Below are 16,852 nucleotides of genomic sequence, written 5' to 3'. Positions count from 1 at the left end.
TGCTCTAAAAACAATGTGGTAGTTAAACCACTTTCTTTGAAGATTCTTCCAACTACATCTAAATTTTAATTACTAATATTTTATCTTTTATATTTAGGTTTATAGTTTATAATTTCTTTTAACAAAAGGTGCATTAATTTTTTTTTTTTTAATTTGAAAACAGGAGGCCAAAGTGTTAGGGAATCTTTTAAGAATTTTTTATTAAATCACCATGTTTCGTATTACCTCGATGTTCTAAAATAGAAACCAAAGCTCTGCAGATATACCCTTTTCCTCTTCTTGCCCCGCACCTGATTCCTTCGCAGCCCTTGGAGGTCACTGAATGTCCTTCCAGAGAAGACGGTTTTGACCGTCCCATCTAGAAAAGGTCTGTTTCTGCTTTCGGTTCTTTTGAATACACCATTATTAATAAAGTACTCTGCAGTAAGTAAGCACTTAAAAATATTTGTTGAATGAGCACTTTAAAATTGTGTGAGGTGGCAAACGTTGTGGCGGCTGTTCCTTGTTTGTTTTTTGTTTGTTTGTTTGTTTTGTTTTGTTTTTTAGAGAGAGAGGAAGGGAGGGAGAAAGAGGGAAACATTGATTGGCTGCCTTCTATACACACTCTGACTAAGGACCAAACCAGCAACCCAGGTACGTGTCCTGACTGGGAATCAAACTGGCAACATTTTGGTTTGCAGGATGACGCCCAATGTAGCCACATAGATCAGGGCTTTTCCTTGTCTTTTAACATTCAGGTTAACTGAAATGAAGAGTTAACCTGAAGCAGACAAATGTGAAGTGACAGGGACTTTATAGAACTCTATTCATAAAACTTAAAAAAAAAGTCCACAGGGCATGATAAAACTAGACAGTATAGTAAACTATAGTCAATCTATATGAAGTAATCACCCACTGATAGGAAGCCCTGAAAAAAATGATTTCTAATGATTGAATAATAATCTAACTACATCCATTAAGTATGAATAACTTCATTCTTACCAAAGTGTATGTATAAATTTTCAAAATGAATGTTAGAATAATTAAACTAGAAATTTAAATTTTAGTCTTCTATTCATCACTGTCTACCTAAAACTCATTCTTTGCTTATTCAGCAGCTTCTAGGTCTAGAAGTACAGACTTTAAAAATATCACTATTCTTTTTGTAAACATAATAAATGATAAAACATAATATTTTAAAGCATACCATGGTCAGCCAAAAGGATTATATTGACACAATTGTCTAAGTTCCGCTGTTTTAGGCCTTCCATCAACATTCCAAAAGCATTATCTACTGATTGCAAGGCTTCAATTACCTTAGGAAAAAAAAATTGAAGTTAAGATTGTCTTTATGAATTAAGGTTTAATTAACAAAATCATTAACTGAGTGAAAATTAAACATATATTCTTCTCTGAAATTACTAGTATTTTAAAAAGGACATCAGAGACTTTTACCAAAGACCAATTTCCCTATATTTCTATAGACAATAAATTTAAGTGCCATCGATACGGGCTGCGAGGGAGTGCGCAGAGCGGCAAGGGCAGGCATAAATTGACCCGCCCGCCCGCGATTGCGGAGCAGCCCACAAAATTAGGAGAGCTGCTCAGAGTCCCTGGCGGAGAGACCAGAGACAGGCTTAACCAGAGTCCTGGAGCTGACTTCCTCCTATTTCCATAGTCCCCATGTGGCGAGGGCAAGCAACACACCCAAAGAGCCAAAAGCGGGGAAAATACACAATAGAAGACCCTAACTGACCAGTGCCGAGGAGCTCGCCGGCCAGGGGGCCAGAGGAGTACGTGAGGTCGCGCATAAGCCCCCTGGTCTGGGGCAAGCACATGCGAGCCCAGGCAGGCGGGGGATCCTGCTGCGCTGGGAGCGAGCTGAAGGAGCCTGCATGAGAGCGCAGAGAGATCCAAAAAAATAGCCCAGCCCTGACCGAAGGGGTCACAGAGCTGCTCCAAGCAGGAGTCAGACACAGGCATTAGACTCCTGGAAGGCTCAAACAAACAACCCAAGGTCCTATAGGGTCAACAACTGACATCATCAGAGGCAGGCCCAGAAAGAAAAGGACAAAAATACTTAACAGACTCTCACAAAAATGGGAAGAAAAAGAAGTTCTCCCCAAATGAGTGGGAAAGGGGACTCCCCACAGAGAGAGCTAAATGAAATAGAGATAAGGGAACTATCAGATACTGAATTCAAAACAATGGTTCTAAGGAAGCTCAATGAGCTCAGCCAGCTCAAAGAGAACTATGAGAAACTGCAGAGAAACTATCAGGATCTTACAGCAAACTACATCAGCCTGGAAAAGGACATAGAAACTATCAAGAAGACACAGGAGCATATGAAGAATACCATTTCTGAATTGAAGAACACAGTAGAAGGAATCCAAAGCAGGCTGGATGAAGCCGAGGATTGAATCAGTGAGATGGAGGACAAGGTAGAAAGAAGCTCCCAGAAAGAACAAGAAATGGAAAAATGGCTCAAAAAGAATGAAGAGGCATTTAGGGAAATGCAGGACAACCTGAAACGCAATAATATCCGTATAATAGGGATCCCAGAAGGAGAAGAGGAGCAAGAGATAGAGAACCTCCTTGAAAAAGTAATGATGGAAAATTTCCCTAATTTGAGGAGAGAAAGGCTCTCATGGATCCAGGAGGCACAGAGAACCCCACTCAAGAGGGACTCAAAGAGGTCCACTCCAAGACACATCATCATTAAAATGGCAAATGTCAAAGACAAAGAGAGAATCCTCAAGGCAGCAAGGGAGAAGGAGAAAGTAACATACAAGGGGGCCCCGATACGCCTAGGAGCTGACTTCTCAACAGAAACACTACAAGCCAGAAGGGAATGGCAACAAATATTCCAAGCTGAAAAGCAAGGGCCTACAGCCAAGGCTGCTCTACCCAGCTAGGCTCTCCATTAAAATAGAAGGGGAAATACGGAGTTTTCCAGACAAGAGAAGACTAAAAGAATACATCTCTACCAAACCAGCACTCCAAGATATGCTAAGGGGACTGGTTTAAGCAGATGAAGGAAAAGAATGAGACAGAGAGGAACACAGGTACAAAGAGAAAAGATGAGTAAGTTTCTATCAGTAATATCTCTCAATGTGAATGGATAAATGCCCCAATCAAAAGACACATGGTAGCTGAATGGATAAGAAAACATGACCCACACATATGCTGCCTACAAGAGACCCACCTCAGAGCAAGAGACCTACACAGATTGAAAGTAAAGGGATGGAAAAAAAAATATTCCAAGCAAATGGGCAAGAGAAAAAGGCCGGGGTTGCCATACTTGTATCAGACAAAGTAGATTTCAAAACAAAGGCCATAAAGAGAGACCCAGAGGGTCAGTTTATAATACTTAAAGGAAGAATCTATTAAGAAGACATCAACATTGTAAACTTATATGCTCCCAATATAGGAGCCCCCAAGTTTATAAGGAAATTGTTGGATGACTTCAAAAAAGATATAGACAGCAACACATTGATAGTAGGGGATTTCAACACCCCACTGTCAAAAATGGACAGATCTTCCAAACAAAACATTAATAAACATATTGTGGCGCTGAATGACACACTGAATCAAAGAGACTTAACTGACATATATAGAACCTTACATCCCAAAGAAGAAAAATACACATTCTTTTCAAATGCTCATGGCAATTTTTCAAAGATAGACCACATGATAGGACACAAAGCAAGCCTCAGCAAATTCAGGAAAATTGAAATAATACCAAACTTTTTCTCAGACCACAAGGCCTTGAAACTTGAAATCAACCTCAAAGAGAAACTTCAAAAACTTGCAAACTCATGGAGACTGAACAGTACACTATTAAACAATGAATGGGTCAATAATGAGATAAGAGAAGATATCAAAAAATTTCTGGAAACAAATGAAAATGAACAGACAACAGTCCAAAACCTATGGGACACAGCAAAGGCAGTCCTGAGAGGGAAGTTCATAGCAATACAGGCTTACCTAAAAAAGATAGAAACACTTCAAATAAAAGACCTAACACTACAACTTCAAGAACTGGAGAAACAACAACAAATAAATCCCAGAGCAAGGAGAAGGAAGGAAATAGTCAAGATTAGAGCAGAACTGAATGACATAGAGACAAAAAGAACAATTCAGAGGATCAACCAATCCAGAAGCTGGTTCTTTGAAAAGATTCATAAAGTGGACAAGCCTTTGAGCAGACTCATCAAGAAAAAAAGGGAGAGGACCCAAATTAATAATATCAGAAATGAAAGAGGAGAAATAACAACTGATACCACAGAAATACAAATGATCATCAGAAACTATTATGAACAATTATATGCCAAGAAATTTGAAAAACTTGATGAAATGGACAAATTTTTAGAAAAGTATAATCTTCCAACACTGAAGGAGGAAGAAACAGAAAGCTTGAACAGACCGATAACAGTTGGGGAAATTGAAGCAGTAATCAAGAAACTCCCAGCACACAAAAGCCCAGGGCCAGACGGTTTCCCAGGAGAATTTTACAAAACATTTAAGGAAGAGCTAACCCCTGTCCTTCTCAGACTATTCCAAAACATCTAAGAGGAGGGAAGACTCCCAGACTCTTTCTATGAGGCCAGCATCACCCTGATCCCAAAACCAGATAAAGACCCTACAAAGAAAGAAAACTACAGGCCAATTTCACTGATGAACATAGATGCTAAAATCCTCAACAAAATATTGGCAAACTGCATCCAGCAATACATTAAAAAGATTATCCACCACGATCAAGTGGGATTCATCCCAGGGATGCAGGGATGGTTCAATATACGCAAATCAGTAAACGTGACACATCACATAAATAAAAGAAAAGACAAAAACTACATGATCATCCCGATAGATGCAGAAAAAGCATTTGACAACGTACAGCACCCATTTATGATCAAAACACTCAGCAAAATGGGAATAAATGGGGCATTCCTCAACGTAATAAAGGCCATATATGAAAAACCTACAGCCAATATCATACTCAATGGGCAAAAAGTGAAAGCTTTCCCACTAAGATCGGGAACACGCCAAGGATGTCCGCTCTCACCGCTTCTTTTCAACATCGTATTGGAAGTCCTAGCCACAGCGGTCAGACAAGAAAAAGAGATAAAAGGCATCCTTCTCAGATAGGAAAATAGGAAAGGAGGAAGTAAAGCTATCATTGTTTGCAGATGACATGATAGTGTACATAGAGAACCCTGTAGACTCTACCAAAAAACTCCTCAACCTTATAAGTGAATTTGGCAAAACAGCAGGATACAAAGTCAACATTCAGAAATCAAAGGCATTTTTGTACACCAGCAATGCAATAGAAGAAGAAGAAATCAGAGAAAAAGTACCATGCAATATAGCAAGAAGAAAAATAAAGTACCTAGGCATAAATTTAACCAAAGACGTAAAAGACCTGTACGCAGAAAACTATACAACATTGAAAAAAGAAATTAAGGAAGACACAAATAAATGGAAGCATATACCGTGCTCATGGATTGGAAGAATTAATATCCTCAAAATGTCCATACTACCCAAAGCAATTTATAGATTCAACGCAATCCCTATTAAGATACAATGACGTACTTCACAGAAATAGAACAGACATTTCAAAAATTTATACGGAACCATAAACGGCCCCGAATAGCCTCAGCAATTTTGAGAAAGAAACACAAAGTAGGAGGGAACACAATACTGGACGTCAAACTCTACTACAAAGCCTCTATACTCAAAACAATTTGGTACTGGCACAAGAACAGACTCATAGACCAGTGGAACAGAATAGAAAGCCCAGAAATAAGCCCAGGTCTCTATGGGCATCTAATATTTGACGAAGGGGGCAGAAGCATAAAATGGAGCCATAATCGCCTCTTCAACAAATGGTGTTGGGAGAGCTGGACGGCTACATGCAAAAAATTGAAATTGGATCATCAGCTGACACCATACACAAAAATAAACTCAAGATGGATAAAAGACTTAAATATAAGTCGCAACACCATCAAAGTCCTAGAGGAGAACATTAGCAGGAAACTCTCAGATATCCCACGCAGCAATTTTTTCACTGATATGTCTCCTAAAGCAAGGGACATAAAGGAAAGAATAAACAAGTGGGACCTCATCAAAATAAGAAGCTTCTGCACGGCTAAAGAAAACATCAGCAAAATGAAAAGGGAGCCAACCCTATGGGAAAATATATTCGCTAATGATACATCAGATAGAGGTTTGATCTCCAAGATATATAAAGAACTTACTCGACTCCACTCCAAGAAGACAAACGATCCAATCAAAAAATGGGCAAAGGACCTGGGCAGACACTTTTCCAAGGAGGAGATACAGAGGGCCCAGAGGCATTTGAAAGGATGCTCAGCATCACTAGCCATCAGAGAAATGCAGATCAAAACCACCATGAGGTACCACCTCACACTGGTCAGAATGGCCATCATAAACAGATCCACAAACAACAGGTGCTGGCGAGGCTGTGGAGAAAAGGGAACCCTAGTACACTGTTGGTGGGAATGCAGACTGGTACAGCCACTGTGGAAGGCAGTGTGGAGTTTCCTCAAAAAACTGAAAATGGAACTGCCTTTTGATCCAGTGATTCCCCTGCTGGGACTATACCCTAAGAACACCAACACGCCAATACAAAAGAACGTAAGAATCCAATGTTCATAGCAGCACAATTTACAATAGCCAAGTGTTGGAAGCAACCTAAGTGTCCATCAGCAGATGATTGGATAAAAAAATTATGGTACGTATACACAATGGAATACTACGCAGCAGAAAAAAGAAAGGAAAAAAAGAACTACTAAACTTCGCAACAGCATGGAAGGAACTGGAGAGCATTATGCTAAGCAAAATAAGCCAGGGGGCGAAAGACAAATACCATATGATCTCACCTATAAGCGGAACCTAACCAACAATACAAAGATGCAAGGAAAATATGACCAGCAACCCTGAAAGGAAAAGAAATCAACAGAGACAAGAGGGAAGGGGAAAGTCAAAGAACATATAGCAAGAACTCATGGACAAAACCAAAGGGGAAGAGCTGAGGGAGGGAAGGAGGGAGGGGAAAGGGAAAGTGGTAGGGGGGAGGCAGAGACAAATGTATTTAAAAATAAATAAAGAAAGAAAGAAAAAAAGAAAAAAAAATTTAAGTGCCATATTTTTTCATGTATAGTGCACTCCCGTGTAATGCACACCCACATTTTTGGCCCAAACTTTTAGGAAAAAAAAATCTTTCATTTTAATTTCTTAATTTGATTTTTTATTTATTTATAGATACATTTTTTTGTATTATAAAGGAATTTTAACATTTATTTTTTGAACATATTATGGTACAAGAAACTTTATATAACAAGTAATTACAAAACACAAGAACAGATACAAGGTATTTCTAGCACTACTCATGCATAATGCATTGTCTTATTTTCCCTTCAAAAATTTGGGCCAAAAAATATGCACTATACACTGCAAAATATGGTATCTTCCTACAAAGAAAGATAAACTACAGTTCAGTAAATATCTGAGAAAAATGTTCAACCTCAACAAACATTACTCAGTTGCAGAGGTTTTCATGATAGTGCCCAATGTTGGAGAGGGGAATCTGCAGAAATTTCTGTGGGAACCAAAATGATATGAACCTTCTGCAAGATCATGTAACAACCAGAGTTGTGTAATCAGAGAGTTAAAAGGGGCACATCCTCTAATTTAGTAATTTTACTTCTGGGCACTTGTCCTAAATAAACAGTACAATTTACATACAAGGACATTCATGGGGCATTTATTTAGAATTTAAATACCAAAAAAAAAAGTTTTGCCACACCTTTGAGAAGGCGTACTTGACAGCCATTATAAAATACTTTTAAAGAACAATGGCATAAGGAAATGCTGACAACACAATGTCAAACATAAAAAAGTACAACCAAACTGTATACACACTAATACATATTGCATAATCCCAACTTTGTTTTTAAATACACTTAGCATTTCTTAGTAAGCACGCATGAGCAAAAAATGAAAAGGAAATATATCAAGGTATGTATTATTAACAGTGGCTGCCTCTGAATAGTGAATTGGAGTTTATTTTTATTTCATTGTCTACATCCTTTTGTGATTTTAAATTTTTCTACACTTCATCAATATAGTACGTTGAACTGACTTAAGATTTAAATGAATAAGTTTTAACTGCCATCACTTTTTAAATTTTTTTCAGTGGATAATAAAGTATAATAGCCATCAATTGGGGAAAAATGTTTAATCTCTCTTAGTACTATTATAATAATGATTGTCTTTTTTTCTTTTTTGAAAAAGAATTCTACTAGTCAGTTTCTGTTAAGAGCTTTAGTGCATTATCTCAAGAAACCCTCACAGCAAACATTTGTGGGTGGGCCTCTTAGAAATTCCAGTTATAGAGGCCAGGAAATCAGAGTTTAAAGAAGTTCAGTAATGTGTCCGTGGCTCCATCATTTGAACGGAAACTACCCTTATCTACTGCTAAATCTACCAAATTCCAAGATGTTTTCCTGAGCCTCATTCTTAGGGTGACCATACACTGTGGTTTGCCAATGAGAGCCACAGTTTTCACCTGTTGTCATGGCGTAATTATGTCCCCTTTCACATAGACAGCCTGCTCACTCATTCTCTACACCAAGAGCCTCCACCTCTGTCCGCCCCCAGCATGGGGGAGTTCTGCTACCGTTGCACTCCCCACAGTTTTGAAACCTCCTAGGCATGTGACTGCCTCTCCAGGAGAGCTAGTGTTCCTGCAGAGAAGGGCCTGGGCAACCTACCTCATCTCGGGCTTCCTGAGCACAGCGCCTTTCTCAAAAAATGCGCTCCACAGGTGGCACATTCTACTGAACATGAACTCTGCAGCCAGCCCCGACTGTAGCCCAAAGGGATTAGCTGCTGTTATTATTCTGACTATTGTTGTGGTGTCTACTTGTCTAGCCATCTGTCCTTGCACCTATCTGTCCCTTAGGTTCAATCTATGTGATCCTCTGATGTGCTCAGCTCCACTCTTGATGAGGCTGTTTGTGAACTTTTTTCCTTTTGTTATTTAGAGGAGAACTTTCTAACCAGCCCCAGCCCTCACCCAACCCAAGTAGTTGAGAGTTACCTCAAAGTCCTCTCCGGGCACTGTGATCTTTTCCTTTGCAGCACTTTTCATAAATATACTTAAAATTTATTTGGGTGCTAAACTAGAGCATTGATTAAAAGAAAAAGATATGGTGCCTAATATTAAGTCAACTATAGTGATCAGACAAATGCAGATTATAGCATACTCCCTCAAGTGATTAATCAAAAAAAATATGGTAACAATTAAAATAGGAAAGGGGAAATTGTGAACATGCTTTAGAGTGTCCAACCCGTAGCCCATGGGCCACATGTGGCCCAGGATGGCTATGAATACAGCCCAACACAAAACTGTAAACGTACTTAAAACCTTTGTTTTACCATCAGCTTTCATTACTGTTTGTGTATTTAATGTGTGGCCCCAGAGACGCCAAAATGTTGGACACTCGTACAAGTGAGCCATTCACTGTCAGAATAACCTGATTAAGTTTTAAATTCTGTGCTGCAGTTTAGAGTGGTATCGGACAAAGAGACTGAAGGGTTAAAGTGGCAAGAATTAGCCAGGCCTTATTTAGAAATCATTTTGGTTTAATGGAAAGGAAAAGGCGCTTCTGATAAATAGCAAGTCACGCTGCCAGAATAAATATGCTTGCGTTCCATTTGAGGACAATTGAGAATAATTGTTAAACGAGCTCCCACAGGGTGGGGAAATGCCATACTCAAAACGGCCTTTGCCGCTTTACATCAGTGCGTTTCAGAAGAGAGATGATTTTTTTTAAAGTAACATTGAAGAACTATATTTCTGTAGTAAAACCATAGCAGAATGGTTTAGATAATGAAGAAACTAATGTTAAAAAGTCTACTTCAATTATAGTGGGAGTTCAGGAGGGGAATAACTCTGCCTGAGGCAAGAACATATTAAGCCCAACTACAAGGAACTTATAAATGAAGATGGGCAAGAATAGACAGCTGGGTATCGCACAGTGGACTTGCAGGTGAGTTAGTACGAAATGGGCTACGTTAACATGTTGGATAGGCACATGTAGTAGCTCGCCTTGATGTTTTCATTCCATGAAATAACAGTAATACCATTTCATTTTGTGTGGTAAGGCTAGGTGATTTGATATTTATATATATTTATAAAAACTTACTTGGGCACTAACCGGTCCAAATTTATGTCCTGAAGAATCTGGCTGTTCCACATATAGTGTATAAAAACTGGGTCTAGGGGTAAAAGTGAAACAGAGAAAGGCATTATTGATTTGAAATAAACCTACAGGTCGGATTTGGGAAGTTTGTAAATCTACAACTTTGCGGCAGTTTTCTTCTCTTTTCCCCTGGCCTCCCCCTATTCATCTAGGCACAGAGGCTCCACTTGGCCCCAGCAGAGATAGTTTCCAAATGGGAATTAAATAAGTGTAAGTGTTGGTCTGATTCAGTAACAGGAATCCTGTCTTGTTCTTACCATGAAGAGCCCTCTTGGTGTGCCTCAGCCCTTTATATTTCCGTGTTTCTGACCTTTGGCTGGCTCCGTTCTACCACTCCAGTTTTGCCTTTAAGTGTCTGGTTTCTGATGTGCTGTTGGCCTGGCGCCCTCTTCCAGGATGCTCTGACTGCAGCCTGCTGCCATGGCCTTGCTCTGGGGCCTCTGGCTCCTCGAGTCAGGCCTCACCCCTGAGTCTCAGATCTGCTCTCAGCTCTGCTCTCAACCCATGTCTGGTTCTGTAGCAGTCGCCTCTACTTTGTCTCTATTGTCCCATAGTAACAACCACATTCTCAAGAGCAAAAAGTCAACTGCACTAGGCAATAATTCGTAAAAAGGGCCAATTAAGAGGAAATGTCAACTTTCTTTGTCCAAAATGGTCATTTCAAGTAAAGAAATAATTTCATTTTACGCCCACAAATATCCCACTGCACCAGCCCTTCTCTGACATTACCGTTCAGCTTTGGGCAGGTCCAGCCATTTTAACAGTGTAGAGATCCTCTGCTCATATGGTACGCTACTGAAAAGTAGAATAAATCATTTTTTAATTAATCAAATCAAAAATAATTCCATTAGATTCTTACTCAGAAAGGCAGGTTGATATTTTAAGATACCCATTTTGTGTTCAAATATGGCCAAAATACTGAAAAGAGTTCAGTATTTCTTCAAGGGATTCCTATTTTTAAGACTCATATAGAGATACACTTGCCTCACTACAAATTAAATATGATTTTCTTTCCTTCTCATCTTTATCTCCTTCAGTATTCCCCCAACTAAAATAAAAGAGCAATAATTATTATCTTTTCATGTGATTTATTTTATTTCATTCATTTGTGCATATATATATGAAGCTTCTAATGCCAAACACTATTTGTTTATTTTGAACAGAACTTATCAGCAAGCAAACCAAAATGCTTTTCTTCCTAGAGATTATATTATCTTGAAAGACAAATAAAAAATAATAAATCTAATACATAAATTATATAATATACTAAAAAAAATACTATTAAAAAAGAGAGAGATGAGCAGAGAAAGAGACACTGAGAAAGTAGGGTGGGGTGGTTTGGAATTTGAAATCATACTGTGATAAGGCTAAGACAAAATTGAGAAGGTAATTTTAGAGCAATGGCCTGAAGGAGGTGAGGGGACAGGCTGTGCAGATACAAGGAGTGGGATTATCTCAGACAGAGGGAATAGCCAGCTCAGAAGCCCAACAGCAGAAGCAAGTCTGTCCCACTGAAGATCAGGGTGGTTCGAGCAGAGTGAGCACCCAGGGATGTAGTGAGAAAGGAGATCTGAGAGGCAGGATGCGGGACAATGAGGTCCTATGTGTCATACCACATAGGTCCTTGTAGGCTTTTACTCTGAGTGGAATGGGGCCATTGAAGTTTTGGATGCAGAGGAGAGTTATAATTGGACCTGTTTGTTTTTTTTTTTAAAGTAATCATTCGGGCTGGTGGGTTGAGAATAGATCCTAGGGGACAAGAATAAAACAGGGGGACATATGAAGAGGTAAGCAAAGTAATACATGCAAGAGATGATGATAGCTCAAACCAGATGTTAATGTTGGCAGTGATAAAAAGCTCTCAGCACATGTTCTGAATTAGAGCTACGAGCATATACTGAAGGACTGGATGAGGGATGTAAGAGGAGGAACCAATGAGGACTTCATGAATTTGGGCCCCAAAACTGAAAGAATAGAATTACCATCAAGATTAAAACTAAAATAGAAAAGAATCCTAGTTATTCTTGTCAAAATGGGGTAATATCTGTAAGTGCTTTACTACCTGTTGTAAGGCAGATACATGGTAGGAAAGGAGCCATTTATAGCCACATCTGATCCTGGCCAAAAGTAGGTACCAGATTTTACGCCTTGATACATTGCTGTCAGCCAAATCTATAAGGAGAGAAAATTTAAGTAGAAGCCAAGGGAATAATCAGTTTGGGCAGAATGGTTCCACTTATTAGAAACTAAATGATATTAACAGTTTCCAAATTTATTTAAGTAGTAATATATATTTAAATTATTAAAAATTTATCTTTATAACAGTTAAAACTATATAATTATCCAAGGATCTATCTGAAAAATAAAAAATGTAGTAAGGTGGTAAGAAAGAAGATCATTTTTTTCAACTTGATAAAATTATAGTTTCTCTTTCCTTTTAAAAAAATTATAAAACAGTATAAAGAAAAAAATAATAGGTAATCTTTCCAAGTAACTTCCAGGTTGATGTGTTTATAATACAACATCCAATATTCAACAGATGGTCATTTAGTTGAACAATCATAAATATTTAAAAGATTATAAATAGTGGTTAAATAGTGATCTAAGGACTTCCTACCTCTAATCCTTAGAATTGGAAAGATAATGAAAACCCAAAGCAGAAAAAAAAGAGGGGTCCACTGTCACATTGGGAAATGCAGGTTACTTTGGTGCCACAAACAGAATGCTACATACTGGTTGTCCTTGCCACCAAGCTGGATTATTTTTCTCCTTTGAAGAAAGTGAAAAATTCTTGTTGAGGTTCACATCATACATATTATTGTCAATGATGCCGTGTGATTCTGGATATAAGCCCTAAAACAATAATTTCAAAAAAAAAATGTAAGGTAAAAGAATATATTACTAGAACATTAAATTGAAATAGCATAGATCTATAATATATCTTGGAAGAATATCATATGTATTTCAATATTAAACTCCTGAATCTGAACCCAAATACATTAGTATTTGTATATCTAGTTCCAGCATGACCTATAGCAGCAAATGAATGATATTATTTAGATGGTTTGTGTGGATGGTGTTAATATAACCCTTTGTGATTAATAGTTATTTGTTAATTGAGGTTTCCTATATTATAATAAGGATTATCCACTGGTTATGTTGGCAATAATATCTACAAATTTACTACATAGAAACTTTAAGTATCAAATTTCCTGGCTAAATAGGTTAAAGTCTGTTACCAGCACATTAAAAGAGAGCCTGCCAAATCTCCATCCACCTTCCCTTCTATACACACACGAGTGTGTGTGTGTGTGTGTGTGTGTGTGTGTATGACATCTTATGTATGAATATTTGTTTTTATGTACACACACAGTCAATCCATATTATTCAAGGTAGTTATATTCCATAAAGTTGTTGCCAACACCAAATACCTATAACATTGCTCTTAGGGAGACTATAGGGTTAGGTTCCTGTGAGACTCTGGTCACAACAACTCTGTCTACTGATCCATATATAATCTTATTTTATGTGTATTTCTGTTTAAAGATACATTATTTAATATATATTGTTGGATCACACTAGCTCATGCCTGAAAGAAGCTCCTGTAACACATATGTTTTCCCTATAAGATGAAGCACAGCCATCTTGTTCTTAGAAACCCTAGACAGCATTTCAGCACTACACTTAAAGGACATTTTAAACAGCAAAATCACCAACAAAAAGCACAAACATGCAGAAAACACAGCACTAAATAGACAATGGATTATGAAAACAACATTTACAGTATGAGAGCTAAAACAAGAAGGTACAGTGTCTCCTTGCTAGACCTCAGCTGGGAACATGTGAGTTAGAAAACTCAAATTTTTTGCTGCTTTATGAATGTTCTCAAATGACTATGACTATATCACAAGTATGGGCTTTGGGATTACAAATAAATTTTAGCAAGTGGATGAATCTACAAATATAGAATCTGCAAATACATATACATATACACACACATATACATATATAATCCTTAAGGGTTAAAATTTAAATAAGCTATAATCATTGTTCTACAGCAATAAAAGGCTAAATGCAAAGTAATAAAGACACAGTTAAGGCTTTGACAATAAAGGCTGAGGCAGTGGCCCCCTTAAGAAGTGTTCTAAATCTATAAATGTTATAAAATTTAATTTTCCTTTGAATTCATTTTGATCATTTCACTTGTTTTTTCATACATTAAGGAGAATTTATTTGCTTTACTTGCTTTATCTAAAGAGAAATAGCCAGTATCAGCTCATTTATGAAACAAAGACTTTATAACGGCTTAGGACAAAGGTGAATTAACCTAATGCCTGGGCATCATTCATAGTTATCACTTCACAGCATTGGACTGGCCTCATAGTGACACTTCCCAGCCTGAATTAAGCCATGAACATGAAGTGGTGACTTGCGCCTGTAAAATGTGTACCATGGGGCTCCCCCAGTTCCTGCCTAAGCATGTCTGGTGAAGGGGTCAGTTGCCTCTCTGTGGCCTGTCATACTTTCACTGAGCCAAGTACTTACCGTGACAATGGTGTAATGATTTGGGAAGGTCTTGGTTGGATAGATAGGTCTCAGGTATTTTGAATGAATTCCACATGTTTCTGCAATATAATATAGTGAGAAGCTAAAGTTTTTACTTCCTCCAAAGTTTTTTGGATAACTAAAAATCTGAACATACAAGTTTCCGAGAAAAATAGAAAACTAACTAAAGAGTGAATTGAAAATGAAGAGGTTAAAATTCTGATGCCTAGAATTCCTCAGTTCCAAGGAATGTCAGTTTTTAGTGAGCTAAGTCAGAGGACTGAGCTAAGTCCTCAAAATAATTTTTCCAGAGAGAGCCAGATAATAAATCGCATGTCCCTGTGGTCTCTGTTGCAACAGCTCACACTCTGCTCTTGAAACCCAAAAGCATCCATGGACAACACATAAACAGATAAGCATGGCTGTGTTCCAATAAAATTTCATTTATGGTTTTTGAAATTTAAACTTCACATAATTTTTATGTGTCAAAAAGTATTCTTTTTTTTTCTAACTATTTAATAAAGTGAAACAATTCTTAGCATTTAGCAAGTCATACAAAAATGAGCAGGGTAGGCTGGATTTGACCCATGGGCCACAGCTTGCTAACCCCTGAGCTAAGATAACCTAAATTTTCCACATTCAGCTTTATTTGCTTTTGTTGCTCCACTCTTTCTGACCCAGGTCATTCCTTTAGAATTTTTATACATTTGCATCTCAGCTAATAGTTCTTATATGTAAAGTATCCAATACAACAGAAGTCATCACAACTACTAGGTAACTAAAAAGGAATTTAACTTGTATAAATGCATAAGCCCATATCATTAGTAATGTTCACAAAATGAGCTAACTTGGCGGTTTATTATTTTCAGCACGGTTTCCATTTGATGAGTAAAGTTCCCTGTATCTGTTTTCCATAAACCATGACATTAATTTTGCTTTCAATTGTTTTTTTCTGCCTGTGCAATAACTTCGTTTGAGGAAGTCAGAACCAATAATAGAGCATTGCTATTTCCTCAGCAGCTATGAAGTACAAGAAGTTTTTCATACTAAAATCCTGTCAACTCAAACTCTAAACAAAAGCTTCACCATTACAGATTCTATTTAGATTAAAACAAAAAGTAAAAATGGTTGTTGTCCAGAACGTAATAAACTTTGCAGTTTGAAATAATGAATGTTTTCTCAAACATATTTGGAGTTAGTCTCCTTCCCAGCCTCTAGTTCAGTGTTTTCAATATGATCCAGGAATTTCTTCCTTCAGAACCTTCTTGGGATCTATATCAAGTCTATTAAATAGGACTGGTGGGGATGAGAGGCTGGGTGGAAAGTAAGCAAAAGAGAGCTCAAAAAAAAAAAATCTTCATTTTTAACAAGCACTCCAAGTGGTTCTAATGTACTTAAGTCTCAGGCCTGCTCTAGGAACTGACTCATAAAGTATAATTAAAGATTAAAATACTTTTTTGGGGTTTTTTTAGTTAATACTGCCAATAAATAAATCTTGTCCTCAATTAGGGAAATACACATTTAATATTGTTAAGAAATTATATGATAAGGAAATGAAATAAAATATAATCCATTTATATAAGTAAAAGAATTGAGGTGGGGAAAAATCAAAAAATAAACAGAGAGGTAAAGTCAGTTTCTGTTTGTATTTCCTTGAGACATGAGTGATACAGTCAAATTCTTAAATGCGTAAAGGCACAGAGTATTAAACAAAATACAAACTAAGCTACTAGGAATGTGAAAACATGACACCTCCCTGATCAAATGTCTCAAACAGACCACCCCTGTTGACTATCTACAGACTCAGACTACCATTTTCAATCATCTGCCTTTGAACTACAGCTTTTATAGAACAACACACAGAAAACAAGATCTATCATTGTTTCTTCCAGATGTTAGCAATCTAAATTATGACTGAATAGTTCTGGAAAAACACAATACTTGAATGAGAGTATTTGCTTCTGCAGAGAAAAACTAGGAAGATCAAGAGGTTTTTTTTTGTTTGATTGATTGTTTTTTACTATACACCTTTAATGCAT

At 37.5% G+C, this 16,852-nt stretch overlaps 1 protein-coding gene across 1 annotated transcript in view; it reads right to left on the bottom strand.

Annotated features, from left to right (window-relative positions):
* The window catches only part of ENPP3 (ectonucleotide pyrophosphatase/phosphodiesterase 3), an 84,068-nt gene that overhangs the window by 34,692 nt on the left and 32,524 nt on the right, over window positions 1–16,852 (bottom strand). The window contains exons 7-12 of the mRNA XM_054569975.1: window positions 14,814–14,893; window positions 13,002–13,121; window positions 12,331–12,440; window positions 10,998–11,063; window positions 10,212–10,284; window positions 1,187–1,295 (exon numbers count right to left, since the gene is read on the bottom strand). Of these exons, the coding sequence (XP_054425950.1) occupies window positions 1,187–1,295; window positions 10,212–10,284; window positions 10,998–11,063; window positions 12,331–12,440; window positions 13,002–13,121; window positions 14,814–14,893 (558 nt within the window). The remainder of the gene's footprint in view (window positions 1–1,186; window positions 1,296–10,211; window positions 10,285–10,997; window positions 11,064–12,330; window positions 12,441–13,001; window positions 13,122–14,813; window positions 14,894–16,852) is intronic.

This window comes from Pteronotus mesoamericanus, unplaced genomic scaffold (genome assembly GCF_021234165.1).
Source record: "Pteronotus mesoamericanus isolate MK-2021 breed Mesoamerican mustached bat unplaced genomic scaffold, CSHL_Meso_final contig_20, whole genome shotgun sequence".
Taxonomy (NCBI): domain Eukaryota; kingdom Metazoa; phylum Chordata; class Mammalia; order Chiroptera; family Mormoopidae; genus Pteronotus; species Pteronotus mesoamericanus.
The sequence above is the reverse complement of the archived record's forward strand: the minus strand, read 5'-3'. Positions and strand labels throughout refer to the sequence as shown.